This window comes from Rhamphochromis longiceps, linkage group LG8 (genome assembly GCF_057381845.1).
Source record: "Rhamphochromis longiceps isolate RC_006_pf linkage group LG8, R_longiceps_female_GT1.1, whole genome shotgun sequence".
Taxonomy (NCBI): Eukaryota; Metazoa; Chordata; class Actinopteri; order Cichliformes; family Cichlidae; genus Rhamphochromis; species Rhamphochromis longiceps.
The window spans coordinates 25,420,778-25,448,069 of record NC_140564.1 but is presented as its reverse complement, the minus strand read 5'-3'; the positions used below and the strand labels follow the sequence as shown (position 1 = coordinate 25,448,069).

General features: G+C 39.2%; 2 protein-coding genes across 3 annotated transcripts in view; one reads left to right on the top strand and one right to left on the bottom strand.

Moving 5' to 3' along the window:
• The window catches only part of insyn2a (inhibitory synaptic factor 2A), a 30,987-nt gene extending 21,479 nt beyond the window's left edge, over positions 1 to 9,508 (top strand). Inside the window, exon 4 of the mRNA XM_085416712.1 lies at positions 9,271 to 9,508. Coding sequence (XP_085272838.1) covers positions 9,271 to 9,454 — 184 coding nt within the window. The 3' untranslated portion in view covers positions 9,455 to 9,508. The remainder of the gene's footprint in view (positions 1 to 9,270) is intronic.
• Positions 1 to 27,292, bottom strand: part of dock1 (dedicator of cytokinesis 1) — a 204,070-nt gene that overhangs the window by 98,429 nt on the left and 78,349 nt on the right. For both annotated transcript variants that reach the window (XM_085416710.1, XM_085416711.1), the window contains exons 26-27: positions 23,794 to 23,921; positions 18,874 to 18,969 (exon numbers count right to left, since the gene is read on the bottom strand). In XM_085416710.1, coding sequence (XP_085272836.1) covers positions 18,874 to 18,969; positions 23,794 to 23,921 — 224 coding nt within the window. The remainder of the gene's footprint in view (positions 1 to 18,873; positions 18,970 to 23,793; positions 23,922 to 27,292) is intronic.

Below are 27,292 nucleotides of genomic sequence, written 5' to 3'. Positions count from 1 at the left end.
TGTCTATGATATCAGGATTTCTCGTGAGTATGCTGGAGTAAACTCCTAAATGTTAATGTGATATACCTGGTCTCGAGGCTAGAGTTGGAAATATGGATACATAAATCATTTTAACGCCAAGTAAGAAGCCATGCACTCTTCAACGTAATCAATTCGTCCAAGAGTATCTGGCATCATCCAACCCAACCTTAGCATAACAACAGCACCAGATCAATATGATGCTGCAGTCTATGGGCATGGACTTCAAACAGAATACAAAAGCTGCTATAGTCTCTTGTCCTTGTCTGGTCCCACTTTCCTCGTTTTTAACCATCTTGAACTCGGTCGGTCTCTCTTTCATCCTCCCTCAGTAACTTTCTCAATCTCACTTTTTCTCCAGAATATGTTATCTCCTCCACACAGCTAACAGTGTGTAGTCAAATGAACTTGGGGATTCAAAGCTTAATACAATGTGCATGACATTGAAACAGAATGAGGAAAAAGGCAGAAAAAAACAATATTCTGTCTTGCCTATTACAGTGACGTAACATCTGTTACTGAGAAGGGTTAGGAGAGAGGAGTTTGGTGGGGGGAGTTAGAGACTAAGCATGAGAGTAGGGCTGCCCAAAACGATTATTTTGATCGTCGACTAATCAGATCGTGCATCCATTGGACGTAAAACGTACAGCTTATTGCACCAGCATGCATCTGCTCTTATATAACTATCATTAGCTTACAGCTTTAAGTGTTTACGGTATGTGCTAACAAAAAATAAAGACAAGATGATAGTTTATTAAATTTGAATGAAATTTGCAGATTGTTTCGGTGGAGTTTAATAAACTCAGCCGTCTGCTCCTTGCTATCTAAAATATAACGGGACACCGGAGTATATTCTCGAGCATCTGTGTAAAAACTATAATTTTAATCTCAGCCAAATCGATTTACTCAGGAACAAATAAAATACCGAAAAAAGCCAAACAATAACATTTTAAAGTTATCCAAGTGACTTATATGTCATGTTTAACCTGAGTAGCAAAAGACGGCGGTGGGTTGAAAAAGATTTGCCGGGTGTCCGGTGTTCTCACAGGCTCTAGTGAGCCTAGCCCCCGGCTAGCTATCGAGCTAGTGGGTAACAGATGTCTCGGAAAATGTCGGAGCGCTTTTGAAAATATGTGGTGTCTTGATAAACTGAGCAGATATTTGAGGTTTACACAGCTACATTCTCGCCTGAAAATATGTTAAACGTTTATTTTGTGACCGAGAAAGAATAATAAGAGTAATATTAAAACTAACTAGCTGCCGCCATTGTTGGAAACTGAGCTGTGCTGCGCTATGAATTCTGGGACACAGTTTCTTCTTCTTCGGGGTTTAACAGCAGCTGGCATCCTTGTACATGAGGTGCTGCCATCTTCTGTTTCAGTCCGTTATTACACTCTTAAATCCTACTACTTATTCCTGCATCTTTTGGGATCTTACAAAGCTTCAAACGACGCGTCGACTATTAAATTAGTCGTAGACAATTTTGATAGTCGACGTAATCCTGACTAGTCGACTAATCGTGGCAGCCCTAAATGAGAGACAAACACAGAAAGAAGCTGGATAAAAAGACACCAATGGACAGGATGGTGCGGAAAAGTCGGGATTCGAAATGCATTCCGCTGATGCTTCTCGACGCAAAAACCCTGTAATCTCATTTTCCTCACATTGCTTTTATATGGGTTAATGTGCTGATCAAAAACAGAGATAGATTTAAGTGGTTGTGATTAAGGAAGTCGATTTGGGAGGTCCCCATCACTGAGTTACATTGTTAACAACAGACTACAAATATTCCCCAACAGTTAAATTTTCTCATTAGCTTCCGAGTCCTGCAATTAATTCTGAAGCAGAGCATTACAAGTGATCATTAAACTGACTATCTGATGGTAAAACATTCTTTGAATAACACTGTGCAGTGCAATAAGATAGCAAAAAAAAAAAAAATCAACAAAGGAATGGGCTTTTAAAAGGAGGACAAATATCCAATCTATTGTGCGAGGCTATGAAAATCAATTAAGCATCGCTAAAGGCTGAAGAGCTGATTACATTAGAACATATGGAAATTACTGAGCAGCGAGGCTGTCCTACCGCACAGCAGTGCTGGGGGAAGATATCTCTTTTTCTGCAAGCATAATGATGTTTTCCAACATGGTGGTAAGCCGGTTACCATAGCTACAAGAGTGATCCTCGGTATGACAGATAGTGTGGAGGGACAGTGAGGACAGTCAAGAAGAGCACATTCACACCCAGAAAAGATAAGGGGAACAAAAAGAAAGGCAGAGTGAGAATGTGTAAGAGCGAGGGGATGAAAGAGACAACGAGAGATAAAGACCCAGACGGATAAAGGGCAGGTGAGAGGTTTGTATAACAACGAATAAGTTAAAATGAGAGATTATGTATTGTACGTGGAATTGGACAAAATTCTTTTTCTAATATATATATATATATATATATATATATATATATATATATATATATATATATATATATATATATATATATATATATATATATATATATATATATATATATATATATATATATATATATATATATACACACACACACACACACACACACACACTGTAGAGAGGAAGGAATGGGAGTAAGAGAGGAAGACAAAGATAGAGGAGGAACAAGTGAGGGACAGAGGTTAAAGACTGACAAGGTCCGAAGTGCTTTCTTCAATTTGTTCTGATCCAACAACCCCCTCCAGGGAGTGGCAGATAGGGGACAGTAAATGCCAACAACGTCTCACTTTTTGCTTTCAGCAAAAAGTCCAAATGCGGAGTGACGCATGGGGGCCCGTGACACTTTTATAAGGCAATGCTGATAACTGGGCTGGGTAGAGACTAATAAATCTTTCATTACAAGGCCTTTTGAGTAGGTTTCAAAGATGAGATGATTATCTTTTTTTTCTCTCTTTTTTTTCCAAATGAAGTTATGCTGATTTTTTTTTTCTCTTTTCAGTGACATTTAATTTTCCTTGCTATGCTGTTCCCAAGCCACGGGGCACTTTACATCTACTTTGTATGATTCGCCTGGCTCCTGAGAGCTGCGCAGATTCAGTTTCACACAAAGGCTAAGTAACAACACACAGCTACAAGGATGACTAACCAGAAACTTTTGATTGTTCAAATATGTATGCTGTTTGTGGGGATTAGTCTGATTACATTACATTTACTACGTGTATTACTCAACTTTAAAAACGAAATATTTAAAAAATATCAGGCTTGAAAAGGAATGAAAACACTTCATAAGCTATGTTGAGTACAGCATTGTTAGTTTCTATGCTGATATTGTCAACTGGTACTGCATCATGTGACTTTATACGTCAGTGCAAACGCTCCTCTTTTTAAAAAAAAAATAAAAATCACGTTCACAGCATTTAAGTTCGACTGGGTAGTGTCCAGGGTGGTTGGGGGTGTTTTCTAACAAAGATCATTCATTTAGTTTCAGCTTCCAATGAGGTTCACAGTCAAATCAGAAGACTACAGACTTATAAAGTAGTGTTGTGTCTATGGATGGTGATGGTCAAAACTACTGACGACGGCTCGTAGATCAGGGCGATTTTTGTGCTTTTTCTCCACTGACGCAATAAACTGATATAATTATTATGAGGTGTATAATAAACTGAATCTTCCTCATTATAGTTTCTGGTTGCACTTCCACATATAACAGGAACTTGCAACCCAGACTTACTTGGGCGTGCGTGGCTACGCATCCACAATTCACGCACGGACTTCTACAAGCTTTGAAGTTAATGTGCGTCTGTGTGGAGAGGTTACACTGATCTATCGTCATCATCAAAAGAGAGACAACAGCAGGATATCTGTGACTGCTGGTTTGATTTTTAAATGTGTGCAAATGTGACCGTTGAGACTGTAAAGTGCAGAGACACGTATTCGTCTCCTAAACTTCCTGTCTCGTCTCAGTATTAAAGTCTGTTAATACTCTTTTAGCTGGTCAACTGATACCTGTCCATTAGGTTAACTAATTACGATAAAGCTAAATCAATCAGTGTTTTAAGTCAACTTATAAACGTTTCTTCTTACTGGATGAAAAAACTCCCAATGTAGATGTTCCACTTTAGCTCATTTGGAGGTTTTTTGCCTTGTGGCCACATATTGTTATTATGGAAGATGAATAGAGCCACCACAATGGGTGTGCTTTAACCTCCTCTGCCATCCAATAGCGATGCCACAGGGGGACGAGAGGATGGAATCACCCAACCCTACTATAAAGACTTTTTAAATCAGCGGTCCCCAACACCCGGGCCACAGACAGGTACTGGTCCGTTAGTCGTCTGGTACCGGGCCACGAGAGTTGAGGTTTGTGTGTGAAATTTATGGTTTTCAGGGTTTTTATCATTTACTCGGTTTCCCTTGGTCTTTTCCAGTGTGTTATGAATTTTAAATATTTACATGTTACCATAGCGACAGAGAGCATTAATTGGCAGAGAGGAGGATGTTACTCACAATGTTGTTGGCGCATTTCAGGAGGACGCTGCTAATAAAGTTACACAATTACACAGTGAATTCACGTTTACTATTTTATTTACAAAACACCACAGTTTTTGTCTTGGTCGTATCAGTTTATTTTGTTGTATTTATCTGCGACACCTTAAAGGCCAGTCCGTGAAAATACCGCCTGACATTAAACTGTTCTGTGGCGCAAAAAAGGTTGGGGACCGCCGTTTTAGATATAGTCTGCATTTAGATTATTTAATATGTGACTGAAACTGGAATTTAAGGTTGACTTATTATGGTCATTTCCAACTTGATTCTTTATTCTTGGGGTCTACAAGAATAGTTTTTCAGAGGGGGCAGGTTACAGCCAGAGTGGTGGGGCTGAAATGACCTTGCCCAACCTGGTCGTCCCCGTTCTACGACATCATAGAGAGCCAGAATAGAGAAAAATCTGAAACCTGAGCATTTGGCTTTCATGGATTACTTGATTGATTATTTTAACAATTTACATGTGTTAAAGTTTAGAATTTAGAAGCACAACCTTTAACCAGATGGAAACAGCTGTACAAAGCAAAGATTGCTGCACATAAGTATCTTGATCTGTGCAACATGTAATGTACAGTGTCCATAAAGAGCATTAATTAACTCTTATTATTGTACCAACAATACAGCATAATAATCGGCATTTTAATCAGGTTAAATGGCTACATGTCCATGTAGGACTATCACCTGTAGCCATGGATGTGAAGCAACAACCGCCTCAGCAGTATTAGAGGCTTACGCTGAAGAGCAAGGAAAATCCTATCACTGCTGCTGTATATGTGTGTATGTGCATGATTATGTGTATGTGTAGAAGGAGAAACTTATCCACAGAAAATGACACAGCATTGAGCTAGAGCACCCCCTTCCCTTAAAACTCCAAGGAGATCTGTTTTGCTGTGCCTTTATCGCAGCAATAACTAAAGGTTTTTAAAGACGTGCAAAGCATGCAGGGAAATGCTCAACATTTTGCTTCATCGGTGTCACCCCCACGTTTATTACATCTATGCCACTTCTATCTGAGCTGCAAGAGCCTGTTAATTTAGTGGCCTATGCATCTTGTTTTATATGCATGTCAGAGTTTGACAAAGTGAACTACATTTGGGAACTATTTTTATGAATGGATAAAAATCAAATTTTTCAGAATGAATATAAAACAACTGTTATGACCACTTAAAATTCATATATAGGAAATATTCTTGGCAAACTTTAAAATCTACTCTGGTCTAGCCATTTGAGGCCCAAGAGGCCTCGAAGGAGGACTCTTTAAATGGTACCTGCCAACTTTGAAGCTCTGGGCCAACTGTATGACAGACATGGAAAAGTTCAAACAATGTGTGCAGGTGTAATCTTGCTAAAATAATATCAAGGCACGTGCTGTTGTACTTTTTCTATGTGTTCAAAGCACAAAATCTTTTTGGAGATTTTACAGAGATGAATAAAATCCCTCAGGGATAAAATCTGAGCATCGAAAAGTAATTGTGAGCCAAACAAGAAACAGTCTTTTTATGTCCTGGTCTAAACATTTAGTTCAGGTCCTGCACGTTTTTTTCTTTCTTTTTGTTTTGTGTTTTTTAATAAAGGCTCAGAGCAAAACAAAGAACTGCATATGATTCAGCTCGCCTTTTAGCTGTTTATGCACAAATCTGAATAAATCCAAAGGTTGCGAACATGGATTGATCTGACCTTTTGAGTAAATTTGTTCATAAGACAGTTTAAATGATTTTAAATATATGCGCTCCTTCTTTAAACGTATCCCCAGTGCATTTGCTTGCAACACGGAGCTGTTTCCACATGTAATCATTTGTGCACACAAACTTCCACTAATTTCACACAGAAACACGGATATAGATTTTTACCAGTGTAATTAGCAGCCAGTGATTTATTGATCAAAGTGGCTGCGCTTTCCCTTTTATATAAAAGCCTAAAGTCAAAGAATTATATAATTCTGAGTGTCTGCTTCACTTGAGTTGCTCATATTTGCAATTATTGGAGAAAGTAATGACATGCAAAGGAAATGTTTGACTCTTTTGTGTGGACAAGTAAATTCCTCATTGAAACTGTGAAACTGTGTTGACAGATAAAGTTGGTGAACTTGAGGAGCACGCTAAGGAAAGATTTTTTCTTATATTTCATTCAAAAAATGCATATCAATATAAAGTGCCTTGAGGGGACTGTTGTTGTGGTTTGGTGCAATACAAATAAAATTGAAATTGAACTGAATAGATGTGATGCAGGTCTGGAAAACAGTACACCAGACAGAAGTTAAATGCATTCTGCACTACGGTCCACCAGTGTCAAACATCAGTCTGCTGAAAGATCTCCCATCCTTGCATTCCAAATTCCTTTATTTGCAAAATGTGCAAGAATTTTCTTATCTGTTTCAAATCTCTCCAGAACACGTTCATGAAATTTTAGCTGTTTTTTGACTTCTCCATTCCACTAACCTTCATTTCCTTTTCATAACCACAACCCAGAACATTTGTACTACCAGGAATCACAGATCACATAAAGGTTCTTGTCTGTTTTTCTGCTCAAAAGCTTTTTTCAGATCATGTCAAACACATATTGGCCCAAAATGACTACATTTTTTAAAAGTAGGTTTTGCTTAAATGTTCAATATTGTTAAATGTTAAATTTTGTATAACAGAGGCTTTTTCTTTTCTCTTTTTTTTGCTAAAATATATTGCCTATAGATATATATGTATTGTTTAAATGGTGATTAACTGTTTTTTCAAATGTGTCAGAAATTTCCACATGAATGTCTCCTCATAAAAAAACTCCCCACAAATGTCACTTTACTACAGAGACTTGATTTAAGAACTTATTACTATTTGACTGCACTTTCAGAGTCTATACGGCCAATAATGTGCAATTGCAATTCCCCTTGAATACTAATAATGATCTAACTATGTATCGCTTCAAGTCTTAAATCCCAACAGATGCATTGTACTTAAATCTGAGCAGGCAGCCTGCTGCTATTATGCAAGTCTGTCTATCAGATTTGCCACCAGCCTGACTTATGTAGTGGCTGACGAAGGCTTTAGCAGATTAAAGCACAGCTGAGGAAGTAATCTGAGTTTCACTTTGCAGCACCTAGCAGTCAGTTTGCAAGTATGGGATTACAATGACGCTTGGTCCAGATAAATACCCTTGAACCCTGAGTAAATACAGAGTGAACCAACAAGGACAAGAAAAAAAACAAAAAATTAACGCATTCGTTATAAGCACTATTTTTTTCTGGTATTGTAATACTGAGCATGGATTGAAGCGACATAAAACAAAGTGACATCCTCACATCAATACGAAGGCTCTCATCTGAGGTCCAGCTAAACAAATGATCTTCAGTTCAACATCAACACCAGAGACTGAACTGAGAGTGGGAAAAACACTAATGGACTTCCCTGTCGCTCTATGATTCACAATGAGAAGGCAAATAACAAAAGAAAGACAGAAAAAGAAAAAGCAGTGGGCCAAAATGAGCAGCCAGATGCAATCAAGAAATGTCTAAATTTGGAGGTTTTACTGGGAAATAAAGATGAAGCAACCAGGAAATGTAGGTCGCTTTACCAGGCTGAGCAGTGCTGTGACAGATGCCTGCGCAGGGGTCAAGTGAGTACAGGCCATAACTTTGATGCTTAATATGGTTGTCGGGGGAATGCGACAGCCAAAAAATGTCAAGATTAAAAGAAGCACTAAGGGCAAACCTCAACCCTGGTTTCAAAGATGATAAAAGAAGAATATAAACAATAAAAGGCATTAAATAAAAGCCAGCACTCTAATATTAATGAATTATAAGAAATGAACTATACGACTTGGGTAATAAAATCCCATTTACATGGTATTCATTTCAACGATAATATGATAAAACTGCCACACTTATCATTCTTTCCCTGCAATTCATTCATTATGATTAATTTGGCAATTGTGTCCTAGAAAATGAAGATTTGGGCTACAGTAAAAGAATCAAGCAACGGGCGTAAATGGGCACAAAAAGGAGCTTTCTACAAATCTGTATCCAAAACTGTTGCAATTTTGATTCAAATTTAAATTATAATAGAAGACAAAGCTTTCAAAGTCTGTCAGACCATTTATTTATCATTTCTTCTGATTATTTTAATATTGAGAAACACATGCTCACTTTTACTTTGACACATTTAAAAAAAGCTGGATAATTCATCACCTCTTCTTTTTAAAACTCTATAAGCATTTGATGTCGTTTTAATTTTTCCCCCCCATTCTTTCTTGATCCACTTACAGCTGCTCAGCACTTCAAGGCCTCCCTTTTCATAGTCTTTGCATCTTAATGCATGCAATGTCCTCAATGAGGGACATGTCTGGACTGTATTTAATACATTCATAATAGTTTGTCTTAATAGAAGAACTCCGTAATGTACTGAGTAGCCGAGTAGCTGAGCTACTCACACATATGAATGTGTGGGGCTGCAAACCTTCAAGCTTTTATGGTGCCTTCCCACATGTACATGTTACCTATGCCATGGTTTATAACTGTGTGCTAATAAGTATTCAGCTGGTCTCCATCCACTTCAGCCCACAGGATGCTTTGTTGATGAAATCTCAAAAAAATAATTGTCCCATTTTGATTCATCAAAAAACTCATTCAGTCCGTCCCAACGTAAATGACTGTTTAAATTGGAATTAAATGCCCTGGAGACAATGTTGTTAATAGCAAGCCAGCAACTGGCAGTCATTTAAGCTAACACCTTTCTGTCTTTGTTCGCTGCAGTGTTGAACTGGATTTCAAACAACAGGAGGACAAGCTACAACCACTGATGAAGAGGCTTTTCCCAACAGAGGACACCCACTTTCCCCCCCTGCCTTACCCTCAGGAGGCCTTCACCTCCACCCCAAAACGCAAGTCCAAAGCTGACTCCAAGAAACACGCTCGCTGGAAACTTTGGTTCCTGTGACAACAAAAAACCATGTTCCCCTCCACCACCGTGCACAGGATTTAAGTGTCCATCCGATCATCCGCTTTTGTTTGGTTTATTCATCAACTTCTTTTATATCTATTTGGATGTAGACCTGGTATTAATGGAGACCTTGACTGGATACCGAACCCTTTTCTGAGATGACAGGATGTTTAATGAGACACGAGTGTGGATCCCACGGAAAATTCAAAATGTCATGCTTACCAAAAATGGATTCTGAGTTATTTTGAACTAATTTCTTCAAACAGGGTGTGAAATTACACCAAGGAAACATATTTGGAGATCGGCAAGGTGAGAAGATGAATTTGATTTCCCGATGTCTATTTGCATATATATTTTTTCTTCTTCTAGCTGACGTCAACGGGGTTCTGTTCTGTAATGGTTCTGTGCCCTTCACATTTCCATTCATCAGTTGGGACTTTCTTCCCAGCCTCCAGGAGAGGTTGGCAGATCAACCATAATGCTCTGAGGCCTCCGTAAACAGCATATCACTGTACTGCAAAGCACAATTAGAACTGTTCAGGATACATTTTCTCCAGAATAATTAAAAAGACCTATTTTGAGTAATAACTCACATATGTAGATTGTCTACTAACCATGCAGAGTGAAGACTTTCATATCTATATAAAGAAGAGACCTAAAGGACAAAATATCAGAGATGTTTATTGGAGTTCTACAGTCAACTTTTTATCCATCGCTAAAATGTCTCCTTGAATCCACTGACTTTGAAGAAAAAAAACAAAACAAAACAAAAGAAGAAAGAACACTTATTTTCTTAATATTTGCAAAGTTAAACATCCATGTACTTTTTTCTATATAAATATATCTATATACATTCACTTTAAGATTTAGCAAAATGTATTTATTTGAGCTGCAGTGACGGGAGCTGTGCAGTTCAAACACTACAGTGCAAAAGGAAGTCGATCATTTTACAATTCTCAACTCGTTTCCATGCATCGCAAAGTTCGTACTAACCTCACGTATGCATATGGTCATTAAACACCAAGAAAAGACAAAAACCCATTCATTGGTATAAAAGCATAGACACACAGAGAAAACTGTTACGAAACCAACTATAATAAACAGTTGGTTTTCAGCACACGCGAAGGGTATCAGAGGATAGCTTTGATTGTATTGCTGCAGTATCCTGTATCAGCTACTATAATAATACTAATAATAATAATGGATTGGATTTATATAGCGCTTTTCAAGGCACCCAAAGCGCTTTACAATACCACTATTCATTCACTCTCACATTCATACACTGGTGGAAGCAAGCTACAGTTGTAGCCACAGCTGCCCTGGAGCAGACTGACAGAAGCGAGGCTGCCATATCGCGCCATCGGCCCCTCTGGCCAACACCAGTAGGCAAGTAGGGTAAAGTGTCTTGCCCAGGGACACAACGACCAGGACAGAGAGCCCAGGGATCGAACCGGCGACCTTCCGGTTACAGATGCGATTCCCAACCCCCTGAGCCACGGTCGCCCAATAGCTACTGAAACCAAGCCAGAGAAACTGAATGTGCCACTTCTGATCACAACCAGGGCTTCTACAGTGCAGGGTGGCAGGCTTATAGCCTTGCATGCTTTTTACAACCTTTGAACTTTGCAGGATATTTTCTAGCTTTTAAAACAATTTTTAATGAGATTGACAAAATCCCCCCCCCCTTTCCCTTTATTATTGTTATAATTAGTTCCTGCTCATTGCTTTGCATCTATTCGACTGTAAAGTAAAAACCATGTGCAGTAACTCCACAGCGGGTTCAACAATTACGTACAGCCAAAACATTTACTACACCTTCATGTGAAAAAGTGAGAACATCCGATAAGAATGATTCGTTTTTGGACGGATATGGACGGACAAACATTTTATCCTCTTTGAAATAGTGCTCATTAACAAAGGTGCTAATCTGAAATTTTTAAAAAAGAAACAGAAACATACATGCACACACCCAAGTGCAAATCGGTCGAATTTACTTTCTATTAACACACCAAAACAATTTGGGCTTCCGGGTTTGTTGTCAGTGATTAGACCCTACACAGGCTTTGTGAGGGTATGTTGATTAAGGTGCCACAAAGCAACAATCTCTGAGCAATCTATGAGAACCACTAAATTTTAACTCTTGCAGCGTTGAAGTGCTCATGTCTACAATCATGACATGCATGAGAGATATGTCAAGAGAGCTGTTTGGCCACAACAGTAGAGAGAACATTTTTGAAGAGAAAAGCCTTTTACAATATGTGAATGCGGGTCGTTATGCTTCGAGGACACTTTGCTTGCTGGGACTGGGCAGCTCACATTATCTCAAGTGTGAATTCTTTATTATATCAAAGAATTTTAAAGGAGTATTTGAAGATACATGAATGAAAGTTGAAGCTGAACTAGAAGTGGACCTGAAAAAGTATACATAAAGTGTATGGAAATGGTCTTTAATCTTACTGAAGAATGTGAAACAGGCAGAACAAGTTCAAACATCAAATATTGTTCATTGACGATTTGGCAAAAATTTCAGTAATTCAAAGACTTTTAGATGATTACTGCCTTGCTGACCCAGGCCTAGAAACCAGTCCGCAACCCCCCCTCCAATCGCTAGGGAACAGTGTGTATTCTTTGACTTGCTGATGACTGCTCGCTGGAAGTTGCTGCCCGACACTTGGTAAAGTCTATTTCCTGAACCAACAACCAAAACATTTCAAAAGGCACAACTTTTACTTTGAAATCAAATGGCCTCTTTCCAGTTTGTGCCACACTTTTCACAGTTTTATTACTGCTTGGCAAGACGTTTTTCAAGTCTTTACAGCCAAGTCGGCGTCTTCCATGCACAGTAAGCGACCGCGGCAACCTGAAAGTGACCAATCACAAAGAGGGTTTTGGTGCAGCACTGCATATCTCCATGCACCGTGACCAATTTCACGCTAGCAGCTGCCAGCAACCTTCAGAATAGACACTTTTTCCTAGTGAGCAACGGTTGCCCAGGATATACTGACCAGACTCGGCCTGTCCGGCCGATGGCAACTCTAGTTTCTTAAGGCTGAGGATGTACTTGTGTTTAAACAGATAACAACATATTACTTTATATTTTATTGTATGTTTTTGGTTATCATGTTCTTTAAGTATACTACCTTTATCTGTAGGAGCCATTTCAATTCAAAGAGGATCTAGTGTGTGCTGGTCCAGATATTTAAACAAGTAATCAGTTTCCATGGGATGTTCTTACTTACTCACATCACTGTATGTAAATATATATTACACAATATCAAATAGTGCTAAAAACATTTCAAGTGTGGGATAACAGCCAATATCTAAAGAGAAAAAACAAAAACGTAATAGCTGATCACTCTAAAAGACACAACCACTGCCCTAGAAGACAGGAAATATGCCAAAGTGGTTTCAAGGACATAAAAAATGTACAACAACAATATCCAGCAAACTACTAGCTATCACTGGCTTGACCTTCACAAGCTCCAACATGCTGCATTTTGTTAGTTACATATATTTCACAACTTCACTCTTGTATATGCTAGGTTGGTTTCTTTCAGTAGTTATACTGTAGCATCAAGAGAGAACTAGATGTTTATCTGTATCTTAAAGAAGTGCAATTGATTTATTATGTGCAATACTGTGTCTTTTATACAGTTTTTTTAAAAAGACAAAAATAAAGATATTTAATATGCAAAATATGAAAAAAAAGAAATTAAAAAAAAAGACATCGACAAAGCTCTCGAAATCTGATCTGGACCGAGTTTAATTTGTGGAGCTATAAGCACAATGATACTTTTTTTCCTACCTTCTTCAGTCACATTATAAGTAAAGGATTAGTTTCCCTAACTTTTAGCAGATGCTTTGGAATAGGTTTGCCCAGGCTTGATGGGTCTGCACTGTGAAATTAGATCACAGCATCTAGAAAGATGCAGTACTTTTGAACAACTCAAATTTTGAATAAAGCAGCACTCATATCCTAAGCAACCAATCTGCATTGGTTGCTAGTACCAGGGTTTAGTGGGGAAATGTGTTTTGTAATTTAGATGAACAATCCCTGTGAAAACCAATTTCTGACTGCACTGCTGTGGAAAATTCTTCGCTAACGCACTGATATCAACAGTGGACTGACCAGTACTGACCAGTGTTGATAAAGTAACAGTATTGGCCTTGTTGACCGACTTTAACATGCGGGCAAATCTACAAGTGAGGGTTGGTGTCTTATCTATTGTGTTGGATCAACTTTAAGTTTGCTAAAGAAACCCTGATTAAGATTTCAAACTCTTTAAAACAGTGCAGCTACCCTTTTTTAATATATCATGTAAATTTACTTAGTTTTATTCTTGGACGAATAAAGAATAACAAAAACAGATCGGTATCTCAACTGTCAAATTTAACATCAGTATCTGACCAGAACACTTGGTACAAGATAAGGCTGAAATCATACATCTCTTTAATGTACTATGGTGGGCTGAGGCGAGAGGAGAATACAGCAGAAGGGTAAGCAGCAGTGTTTTGTGCACAGCCAACCTGCTTGGGAACCAGTCTTTGCCCTTACCATCCTCACTCTAATACAGATTTTGTTTTCGGGCATGTCCGTGTGCTCATGCATCTGCACCTGCACCTAGAGCTGGGCGATATATCGAGTTTTTAAAACATATCGATATATTTTTATACGAGATATAAGATGTGACAATATCCTTTATATCGATATAGTCTATGTTACGTTATAATTATAGTTGTGGAGCCGCAAGTTTGCCTCTCTTTCGTCCACTTTTGTCTCTACGCAACGTTACTCCGCCTCGCCTTCACTGAAGACAACTCCCCCTCCTACCCCATCGCTTCACGTGCAGGCAGCGACAAGACGGACACGGCAAATCTCCGTTAACGAGTTACTGCGCATCGCCCCATGCGTGGGGCTGGACGGCGTCAACGTGCTAACGAGCTAAACATGCTAACGAGCTAACCGCGCTAACGAGCTAACCGCGCTAACCCTAAAATCCTTTCATTCTCTCAAAAGTTGATAGCGCGCCTTATGTATGAATTCTGGTTGTGCTTGGTGGCCGCGAACCGATTTTATGTGGTACACGGCGTTCAGCAATCTGTCAAAAATGTTTGAGTACGACTTTGGTAAGCTACGGAGCTGCACCGCTTGATAGATTGTCGGCGCATTACGGCTACCGAGGAGCTTCGCGGAGTGATACGTACTGTGTATCAACGTAATATTACCGTATTGTGTGTGTATAAGGACCATAAATGGCACCTGTAAGAGACGTGGTTATGAAGCGGATTTCAAACTCCAGGCTGTCAGTCACACAGTAAAACTTGGGAACAGAGCAGCTGTAAAATCTGTCTGTCTTTGTTATTACGCTCAGCGTCTTTTAGTTTACATTTTGACTGCACAATTGTGAGCTCTTTGTTTAGCACAAAAACAACCTTGTTTTCTTTTATTTATGGAGCATTATTATTTAATGAATGCTCATAATTTAATTTTGAGTAATTTTTCATGTACATCTGTGCTGTATGTTAATAAAAGTGCCTGTGTGACATCTGGGACACAGCTTTGACTAAGAACTCTTTTTGTTCTTACTTTATGGCTTAAAAAAAATATCGAGATATATATCTTATATCGCCATCCAGCTAAAAAATATCGAGATATGAATTTTGGGTCATATCGCCCAGCCCTACCTGCACCTGCCTCATGTTAGTACAAACAAGTCTTGAAGTGCAAACATGAGGTAAACCAGCAACAAAGCTCTGAGCAAAACCCCCACAGATGCACAGTCACCCTCACACTGATGCATGAAGTAACGCTGCTGAAGGTCAGCGCTAGCCACAGCCTGGCCGACTCCACCGGGCTTGATGAGTGACTGCGTATGCCCAAGAACAGAGCGCAAACACGACACCTACTGCAGTTTAACATTTTGCATTCTTACTTAAAAGTCTTCTGTGGTCTTAAGGTGACAAACAGCAAAGAAGTCCCAGCGGTTTATACAGTCCTGACAATCACAACACATCACAACATGGTTTGTTGCAGGCTCAATAAACCCAAAGGGATGCGCAGTCGAAGCTTCAAAACAGGTGAGGAGACGCGAGGTGTAGCGAGTGATAAGTGCATGTTTGAGGCATTATGATGCAGTGCCATATCTCACTATGCTTCTTTTCTGTAAGAGCTCTGCAGTAGTCTGGCCAGCAGAAAAAAGAGAGAGGAGAGGAGACAGAGCGGTAGATGCAAGGAGGTGCTAAGAAAAATATTTGAACAGAAAAATATCCAAACACAGAGATAAAGCGAATGTGCAATACCAGATTCTGAACTAGACACGCATACCTGGAATGACCGTGTCGCAATTTACACTATCAAGTCAGTGAGTGCACGCAGCAAAGGAAAAAAGCTCTAGCACCTATAGCTGGTCAGCCCCATACTGTCAATCAATAACAGAGTCCTTCCCCTGCAGCTTTCCAGTTCGTTCCCTCTGCACACTGCAGGAAAATCATGAGGATAACTGTGGAGCACTGCAGCTAAGTATCACTACAACATGTTTTGAGTAGTCTTGAGAACTTGAGTCCACAAAAAAGTTCAGCAGTGGGTTTTTTTTTTTTTTCTTGACAACATCATGGGAAACCTAGCTGTCAAATATGTACTCAAGTCTTTTAATCAATTCTGTCAGCAAGCATATTTAGGTATTTCCTAAACCATAACAAAATTATGCAAAAACTAGTAAAATCTAACGTAACACATTTATACAGCAAAGTTGTATTCTGTGGTTTTGCTGCATGGAAAATATAGATTTCTTTTCTTTTTTTAAATACATTTGCAGCTTCCTATTTCTGTCTATCTGCAAGGCTTCCTATTCTCGTCTATCCAGGAACTTAAACTAGAAGAAATAAGAGCATAAAGAGAGAACCTGGTGCTTTCCACGGAAAGCGGCTAAATGTTTCTGCTACAGCCATAATCTAAATGTATTCAATTCAAGGATTTCTTTCAACCTGTGTGAGGGTGGACATGAATGCAAAGATACAGCCTGCGAGATGATGCTATGATGCTGTGTCCAAGTTGCTAACAGGTGTAGCACTGCAGTGACAACACGCAACAAAACCAACGCCCCCAAAGTCGTCACTGCGTGCTTTCTCATCAACATTCTGTGTCCACCGCTGCCAGGAGAGAGCAGAAAGGGAAGAGAACGAGAGACGGGCGGGAGACAGAGTAGAACGTTAATGCATAAATCTAAATGTAAGAGGCTGCCACTCAGAAGAACAAGGTCGGTGGTTGGATGCGGTGTTGTGTGAGCAGCAGCGTGCAAGCTGCCTGCAGAGTAGGCATCTGTACCCAGAGGCAGCAACAACAGCCCTCTGATTAGAAAGCAACAACACTGCTAGCAGCACTAACTGGGTCTCATAGCTTTTAAAAATTCACGCCCACCTTATTCATCATTAAATAATCATTTGGGGACTTAGTTCAAATGCAATTTCTGTCCCAAGTACTATATAATGTATAATGTGTTTGAGTAAAAGAGCCTTAGGCTTTCATGTAACCTCTAAATCCCACTGAGTAAAAGGACACTCTGCACATTGATGCAAAATCATATTCAGATGCTTAAAATGTCAAGGCAGTCAAGTGCAGATGCTAGCTAGCTATAAAGGCAGCCGCTGACAAAAGGTCGGGGTCGGTAGGGACAATAAACCCGAGCTGTGTTCGAGGAGCAAAGTAAAATAGAGGCCAGTGGCAGCATATGTATACAGAGTAGATCGTTTCAACACGGGCCAAAACAGGTCGTGGGTAGAGTAGTTTGATTAACTAGAAAGGAGGTCGGTCTTCCACAGCACATGCCAGCACTCGCTGTTGGAAACAAGAAACCCGTTTCAACTACCCCACAGGTGGACACCAAAATAGATGCACTTAGTGTAATACTGTGAAAAGGAGGCCTGCATATGCCTTCATACTGACAGCCTTTTAGAAACTTGCCACTACAGTGGAAAAACAACAAACAGGAAATGGTGTGAGGAGATGGTGAGCTGTTCAGTTTACCCAGGCTCTAACAAAACATCCACAGAGATCAAATCCATCTTCAGATTTAACTTTTAAAACTGTTTGACTATGAGCTAGGCAGGACAGCGCACTATTTGAATAGCTGGTATAACAATGAATCGACTAGAGAACTACAGTGGGAGAGTAAGTGGGAGCCCTAGACGCCCTCCAGGCAGCTGGTTGGGAGAAAATGGCCAGTGGGACGGCCTTAGCTCAACTCGCAGCTTCATTAGCTTGACATTATTTAGTGTGATGCATGCTTAGCAATCTGTTACACAACGGAGGGCTTCCCATCTATGGGATTAGCTGGTGCATAGCCGGAATAGTTTTAGAAGAGAGAGAGAGACAAAAGAAGCAGTTAGTGAATTTCTGCTGCAAAAATCCCTCGCTGCAACCCAGAAAGAAAGACCCAACACAGGAGATGAAGCGTCGGGGCTGTGGACATATTACAGCACTATGATATAACACACACATACACAAACACACTAGATGATCACTCAGTGGCGACTCCGGGCTTTATGGAATCATTCTCTGCCGGCGTGGCTCAGTTACTGGTAATAAAAGCTTCCATTTAAACAAGTGATGGTGAATCCTGGTGCTCCCCGATGGAAGCGGTGTGAATATTTGTCATTACTAAATGTCTATAGGCTCATAAGAAAATGTCTCATCACTAAGCTGTATTTTACAGAGCTGTAAGAATACGAATGTCGATCATGAAAAAAAGTCTAATTTTCAAAGACGATACAACACATCTACACGCAGCTCTAATAAAGACATTATTCAAAAGGAAGAAAAAGAACAAGTCAAGCAAGACAGAAGTTCACATTTCTGACTAAAAATACAGTTGTACTAATTGGTGTTTGGGACTGAAGAAAATGGGTGAAGCCTTATTCGCACACATCAGACAGACTACATATTTACAGGATGACTGATAAGTGCATTAATTGCTACCAAGCTCTGGCTGAGAGAGTGATGGGAAGATGAATGCTAAAGGCAACGGTGGGGTGATACAGTGATTAGATTACAGCACAGAGCACCAGAAGTGTAGTAATAAGTGAGGATAAGACACACAAGCAAAGCAAAAGGAAAACACACACAGACACGCCGGCGCGAAAACAACCGGCTGGAGAAAGATATGAGCAGATCAAAGCCTCTCTTAGACTGAGGGAGTGTGAAAGCAATCTGCCAAGGTAGGCTTTACCTTTAATGATACTTTTGGATTGGAACTGTGGTTGCTGCGTGACTGTGGGAGTCAATCTGGTTGCGGTACATGTGCCTCTAAAATTGTGTGTATGTATGTGTATAAAAAAAAACAACCACAAAAATCAAACACCGAGAGTTGCGTGCTTAGCGTGATATACTGCCTGGTATCCAAGCAGAGAATTACACTTACGATATGAGGTGAATCGCGACCCATAGAAATGATTGTCCTGTTAACGGTCCTCAGCAGCTTCTCCATGATGATTTGGACGTGCCACTGGGTGGGACCCTGTACATAACACATGAATAATATCATCACTTAAAAACAGAGGAATAAAAAAAAAAACATAATAAAGTGAAAGAATATGGAATATCAGTCCAAACTTATGAGGCCTGACAGAAGCTCAGATTTCAAGGGAATTGTGGTCATTCGGGTGAACAGCTAGAAAAAAAAATACATGATGATGAAAGTCTTGAGCCATCAGTAATTCCTTTACGTTTTGCTAGGATAATGGGAAATAGGTGCAAATATTAATGGAAATATAGTATGTAAGGGAAAAATAGAGAATGTAAAAATTAGAGATGGACCGATACTGACCTAAATTACTGGATCGGATATCGGAGAGAAATAAAAAATGTAATCCGATCCATTAAATATCAAAAAAAGCACCTCACAAAACTTGCGACATGGCATAACTCAGCTCATAACCGTAGCACGTCGGAGCAGTATGCATCAGGTATAGAGCGGCTGTGGCGCGCAAGACCTGTCAGCGGTCTGGTTGAGCATTTGGAGCCTCGCTACCAATCCAGCATTTCATCTCCGAGAAAGTTATCCCAGAGAGAAGTAAAGCAAGTGTGTAAGTTCATCTCTGAATGTTTGTAAAGCATTCCAGCGTTAAGCTTAATCACCGATATATGGAGCGACTGCCTCTCTCTCCCTCCTTCTCCTGTTGCTACTTCAATGATCAATGATCAGCTGATCGGCTTTTCTCTCTTGCTTGTCTATCGCCCACTTCGCGCCAGAAAGAGGAAACCAGCGGCTGAACAACAGCAGCACGTTTAACCTTGATAAGCTGTTGTTAGAATTTATTTAATATTACTTTCTACACCAGGATCCTTTTCTACGTAGCTGACGGCTGGTAACTGTGCAGGGGCGGATTTAGCAAAGTTTAGCCAGGGGGGCCGATTGTGCCCCCTTTTCCCTGTTCATGCCCTAAGACATACTTTTCTTTCTTATTCTCATTTAAAATGTCGAGCTTTTAATAAATAATTATCTAAATCTTACACCCAAAGTTTTAATCTGATGTAAAATGTATAGAAGTCCATTACTGTATATAGTAACTATTACGTCTAATATACCCTAGTAAGCTATAGTACTTTTTCCTTTGGGAAGGTACGATCTGTGCAGTCTGCAGTTCTGTTGAAGAAAGATGTTGAATCTATTTAAATATTGTAGAAAAATAATTGATTTCTCTGCATTTTCTTTCACACTGCATCAAATTAAAGTTGATTACGTCGATTAAACATCATGAGGTGGAGGGTGGGTGGTTCCCTTTTTCTTTTTTTTTTCTTTTTTTGCTGGGAGTTTGCAACCCTATTAGTTAGGTTGCTTACTCCGGTAAAATACCAGAATAGGGAGGATGGAGTAGGTTTACGTTTATTAGATTGATCAGTATTGCTGAACTATGAAATATTTTGGGTGCAGTGTATTTTTTGCATACAGGTATAACAGAATAGCTTCAGTCTCTTGTTTTTTAAAACTTGAGTATGAACCTATACAAAATGCAGCAAGATATTTAAAAAAAAAACAGTTTTATTGATTAAAAAACACACTATATCAGATTCATATCGGTATCGGCAGATATCCAAATTTATGATATCGGTATCGGACATAAAAGAGTGGTATCGTGCCATCTCTAGTACAAATATAATGAGCTAGAAAGTCAACACCACCTTATTCTTCTACACACCCTTAACACTCTTAGGGAAGCTTTCTTGCAGTTTCAGGAATAGTCCTCCAGGCTTCTTGAACGACATTCAAAGCTCTTCTTTGGATGTTGGCTTTTTTGTTCTGTCAAAATCTGACAGCACTTTTCTGCATTCATAATTCCATCAGCTAAAAACAGTGACCGAAACGCAGCCTCAAACCACGACAGAGCCTCCACAGTGTTTTACAGATGGCTGCAGACACTCACTGTTGTACCTCTCTCCTGTCTTCTTTCATACATACCGATGACAATTTGAAGCAAAAAAGTTCAAATTTGTATTCATCGTTCTATAAGTTCTGCTGCCACTGATTTTCAGTTCAGTTCTTGTGTAATTTGGCATACCTCAGCCTTTCCTCTACATTTCTCTTCCTTAAGAATGGCTTCTTGACAGCCACCCTTCCACTGAGACCATTTATGATGAGATTTCAGTGAACAATAGATGGTTAAGCTGAAGGGCTAGATGCATCTCTCAGGTCCTGTGGAGGGCTTTTGCTAGATTCTTTTTCAACACCATCCATCTGCCGTAGATAGCTCTTTTCCTCAGTCTTACCCCTTCTTTTTTGTCTTCCACTTGCCCAGTTTACTCAAATATTTCAAGTTGTCAGCTAATAGCTCTTTGGGAATCACCTCCTTGGTGCAAAAATACAATTTTATACCTGTCAAACTGTTATCATTGGTATTTTTCATAGACTGAACTAAAGAAATGTCAACAAATGATGTATTTTTGTGACAGGCTGCTAGCAACAAAGTGCCTAAAGATACCATTTAAAATTGGTCTTTGCCAAGTTGTCTCTCATGTCCAGACCCATCGTTTGGGTTAGGCGCCATTTTTACGCTTAGGTCAGTGTGAAGTGGCATAACAAAATTACAAATCGTTCTTTGAAAAGTAGCTATGCAGCAGGACTGGACTGAAAATGACTGATAAAACAACCAATGTCAAAAGTTCTTTTTTTCTTCTACACGAACATCTGGGTTCTTGGAAGTGAGAGGAAATGAGAGATGGCACAAGACTTTTGCACAGTACTTCAAAAAACAAGGAGTAGACCATGACTGAGATAGGAAATTTAAGAGCACTAATGATATTTGGTCAGTTTGGAAAAAACTGAGATTTCGGCTAAGTATTCTTCTTCCAGACTTCCAGAAACACAAAGAGATTGCCCTAACATGTGTTACGTGCAGTTATTACATGAATCCTTACTAAGATGTTATGACAATGCAGTTTTAAAATCTTGTTTTACTGTCACACCAAGTCATGGATTATTCCCCGACTTTGATCAGATCGCCTGGTTGTTGTTATTGCTGTCTGTACCTGGCGTGGGGGAGTTTTTCGAAGGAGGCTTATCTTTCCAACACCAGCCAAAACTTTCAATAATTTAGATTATCCAGTCTGCAGCTGAACAACTCACAAATACTGTATGCACACAGTGTTTGTGAGAATAAACTGGTTCAGCCTGGGTCTAGACCAGTGTCAACCAAGCAAATGCAGAGCATGAATGGACTGGGAAGTTTTGTTTAAACATCAAGCTATGTAAAAGAGGCCTATGCAGTTAGATACTTCTTGCTGACAAGGCATAAATTGTTTGATGAAATTTAAGTAGACAGACATATCTACAGAGGATTTCGCTCTCTGTATTTTTGCGAGCATCTAAGTCTCTGAAAGCCTTGGTTGTGCTGATCAGCAGGACAGATACGACAGAGAGCAAGACAGTGAGAGGATTCAGCAATTTGTGAAACAGCAAGAGAGGGGTGTAAAAACCAGAGCAAGTGGGAGAGGTGGATAATCCCTAGCAGAGTGGAGTGTGAGAGGCTGAACGGTCGTGATCAATGACGAGAGTCTGAGAGGGCCTGAGGGAGGACATCAGGAGTCTGGACATGGAAGAGGATCAAACGCACTCGTAAAACAGTGTGTGTTTGTGAGCATGTCTGCTATCATTTGAGCTTTTGAGGTAAGGGGCCGATACCCGTGTGTGTGAGACGCGGACTCAAGTTTAAAACTTTGAGAAAGAGTTTTGTGCTTAAAAAATGAGCCGATAGAAAGTGCGAAACTGTTTGATCGGCTTAGAAATAAAAATAAGTTGCATTTCTTACTTTTCTGAAATTAAATAATTAAATAAAAGTAATGATTTTAAGGATTTGTACTGTTCATTATAGTAATGACCTGGCTGTAAAGAAGCAAAAAAAGGTAAAGTAGCACTGAACAAAGAATAACTCACAGCTGTATGCATGTGGCAACTAGTCAAATTCCAGTTTACATCCATTTCTCCCTCTAGTCCCGAGTTACAGCATTTAATAACAGCCAGAAAGCGTTTTAGTCGATGTGTTATGATGGCCACAGGCAGTCATCTTTGACCAACAAATTCTAATCAGTTCATTCTTGAGACTAATTAAAACACAGTGATTCTGAGATATGGAGAACGGTGTGGACGTTTTTAGCCAGTCTCCATAAAAATGGACAACCTGAAAAATCTAACGCCAGCAGTCACAGCTGTCACTGGCACCGAGGCAGAGAACACTTAACTTTTACTGGTTACAAAACTGGCTCTGTGACCAACACTGATACTGCTCATCATCACATGGACCACATCGCTTTATGGTTCTAAACTAGAGGTCAACTAATATCAAGGACATTTATGTTTGACAAATGATTAATTTAAAACAAATAAACTTTCAGCATTTTTTAATTAAAAAAAATGCAAAAAACTAAAAAAAAAAAAAAATACTGATAATATGAAAAAGACTGTATACAATAACTGGCTAGGCTGATAATGAATAGTCCCTCTATTCCAAAGCACCACGGAGATAACTAGAACTCATTACAATGCTATTGGATAAAATTCAGTGTTGAATGGCCTCTAGCAACCCATAGAAATGAATTACTGAGCACAGCCACCTCTACATGTTAGTAAATTAATACTGTTGTAAAACGTGCTCCTTCCAGAGCATGCAGGGCAATAAAACGAACTGAGAACAGCATACTAATAAAGAGTTATTAAGTACAATAACCACAGTCAAAAGAGGTTGTTTTTTTTTTTTTTAATGGAGGTATTCCTAGATTGCCTTATTACGCTACTGTTTATTCAAGAGGGAAATAAAAATATGTAAAGCTCCAGAGTTGAATTACTCACCACATCTTTTCTGTAAAGCACCTCCAGGATGTCACTAAGCAGCTGGCAGCAAGCCTTCAAGTCCTCCCGCTTCTCCAGGTGGAACTTCAGCTGGTCCGTCATCAGTGGCAGCAGGATCTCGCGGCAATCTGCAGGGACGCCGATAAATACACACATCCGTGATGACACTCAACACATGGAGCAGATGATAGATCGCACGAAGCGGTACAGCATATGTTATTGACACACTCGATGCAGAAACATGTAGCTTATTAATGACTCTCCCACATCTCCGAGGAGTAAATTAAAACAACATACATTTATTAATTAAACAACTGTGGGGGAAAAAACTCCCAAAATCCCAAAGAATAGCTATGCTCCTATTTGACCTGTTGCACTTTTAATCCCTTTTATTGTTCTAAAAAAGAAAGCTGTACTTGTCGCAGGGTCACCCTGGTTTTTTTGTAGTTCAAATACATTTTTAGTTACATGGAAACAGGAAGTACTTGACAGCAACACAATCAAAACAAAAGCCAGTTGCAGCCATAATCATTTTGCAAGACTAGTCAGCCATGAAACGTCTTATGTTATTAACGTCTTATTAAACCACCCCTTAGATTACAATAGTAAACCTAAAAATATGGATAAACTGGCTAAACTGGTCCATAAAAATTTAAACCAGAAAGATGTGCAGTCGTGAAAAAGTACTCCAATACTGCTTCCACAGGAATTAAGAAGGTAAGTAACAGTCATACAGTACTAATCAAATGCACTTGATTAGCTGTGTAACCACAGTTCGCTGGTCAGAAGCATTCAGGTGTGTGTTAGCACAATGTCTTGCAATCAGTCAGCCAAAAACTCTGCTGCCTTCCAAAGTCAAATGTGAGGCAATCTGTCTGACAGGTAAAACTTGGCCAAAATTGGTTCATGTAACAGAACAATAATGCAAAGCACAACAGAATGTCTGACTGGGCCATTGCAGCACAGTGATTCTTTTCTTTTTCCAAAGTGCTGACTTCAACCCCTGTGAAATGCTGTGGTGGGCCTGCAAAACTCAATGAACTCAAGCAACATTGCAAAGAACAATGGTCAAAAGTCCTAAACAATAATGTGAAAAAATTACACAGAAAACAGCTTCAATTCTGCGGCAACTCTTGTGAACTGTGGACGGAAGGTTGACAGACACATCTCAATGGCATAAGCCCATCTGACCGATGGCTGGGTGAGCTAATGAAAGAGGCATTGAATGATGGTGTCAGTGTAAATCTTTGGAGTTTTGAAAAGATAACATATGAGGACTTTCACTTAACAGGCAAAGTTTTATGTGAGTAGAAAGTTATTTTCTGCTTGTTTGCACTAATTTAATAGTAACACAGCAATTAAGAGGAGCTGAAAACCATAACTTTCTCTTTTAACTTTTTTTTTCTTAACTAATTTTGTTGTCAATTTGGACACAGAGTACAGAAGTGATGAGCTGACATCCATTGTACTGCTGGAAGGTAAACCCGAGGCAGTCTGCTGCAGATTTATCACATTTTTAATTGAACCTCATTGGTTTCATTGCGAGTTTGTGTATGGATGTGTGGGGATCACATTTAAAGTCAAGGGACAAACACTGGAGTTATCCTGGTAGTAATTAAAAGAATCAGGGCCAATTAATCAATTCGTAAAGTAAATATTTAACAGACTTATGAAGTAGAAAGCAATCCTACTGTAGCTGTCTGTCTGCTACAACATATAGCAAGTAGAAATGTAAACTGGTAATCCCTATGAGACAGTACTGAAAAAAGACATATTTTCTACAATGAGTACACTAAGTGAAATTGTCCCCAGTGCGGTTGTAGAATCAGGCAACAATTGTGTTCTTCAAATAAAAATCTTTATGACTTCAAGATGGAGAGATGCTGCTGCTCTAAATGGCCACCAAGCAATGGATTTTATTTCAGAATCAATACAATCTCTTTGCTTCACAGATAACTTTAATAAGACATTAAGCTGGAAGAAAATAAACTTGTTACTTTGCTGCACATCAAAACACACATAAAAGTTTCCATCAATGCTGCACGTAACCTAATGAATAGCATGAACTACTGTGACCTCTTTCTGAATAATACCCACAGAAAGTGAACAATCTTTAGCATTTTCTGACCTCCTTTACTAAATGTAGTGCGTGTCTAATTGGGTAGTATGTGATGATTTCATGAAGCCAAACAACAAAATTTCTGTCAATACAGCACGACAAAGCCACCTTTGACAGAAGCGAGCGTGTCTTCACAAGCGGTTTGTTTTTGGTAATACTGAAATTAGCTGTAAGCCACAGACCCACACAGAAAGCATAACGATGCTGTTTTTTTAATTAACGGGTAATGAATGCACTATGCATAACTAGCAGTGTAACAAAAAAATCCTCCTGGAGAATCAAAAATGTCATTTTTAATTTTACAGGGTCTGATTAGTGCATCAATTACAACCTTATTCCCTGCTAGCAATCTAAGAGATCTCATGTAGCTGCTGGACTGAATGGCTGATGGACTTTGAATGGCTTTTAATGATTCTAATGTAAAAAATAATTAAGCTGGAGCTCCTCTTTGATAATAGTATTTAAACTAAATAGTGCTCCAAATACAGGAAAAGAAGTGATGCACTGATGCAATTCATTTAGATGCAGTTTAGTAGTATAATACTTTCCAAAAGTCTTGAGTCACCCTTCATCTCTTTATAATTTTCCTGGAAAATAGGAATTAGGTGAAGCAATTTATTGAAATGAACTCTCTTGCAATTTCCTTAAGTAGTCTTCAGGAGTTGTTTTCCAACTTGTTCTTTGGAGTTTGGCTCACTTTTGTTCTGTACTCTGCAAAGATTTATTCAGGTATGCATTTACTGCTTTGGCAATATGTTTGGGATAATTAACACACTGAAAAATAAAGGCACTGCCAATGAGACGGTGTCCAGATGTTACTGTGTTATAGATCAAAATCTGATGGTTCTTTTCTGCATTTATAATTTTGTGAATTGAAGCTCCCCATGCCCAAACCATGACAGAGCCTCCACCGTGCTTTCCATATGACTATAGGCTATTGTTCTGTCTCTCTTCTGCACTCCTCTGTACACACTAACGACAATTTGAACCAGAAATGTGACACGCATCACTCCATCAGACCTGTTAACAATGATTTCTTCTTAAAAATGGCTGCTCGACATCCACCCTACCACTGAGACCATTTCTGATGAGGCCTCAGTGAGCAGCACATTAGATTAGGTTCTGTTTTTAATGCTTGAATGACAGTAGCCTAACAACAACAACCAAACACATTCCTCTAAGGAGGGAAATCTACATGGAATACACTGAAAAAAACAAAACTATTTCCAAAGAAAAACTTCTAAAAAAAAAATGCAAGAAAATCTGGCTCCTTGGAAACAAAACATAAAGAAATGAGGGAAGTTTCGAGACTTTTGCACAGTCCTGCATCTCATTTATAACATGCCAAGACATATCACATATCAAGACATATCCATTGTT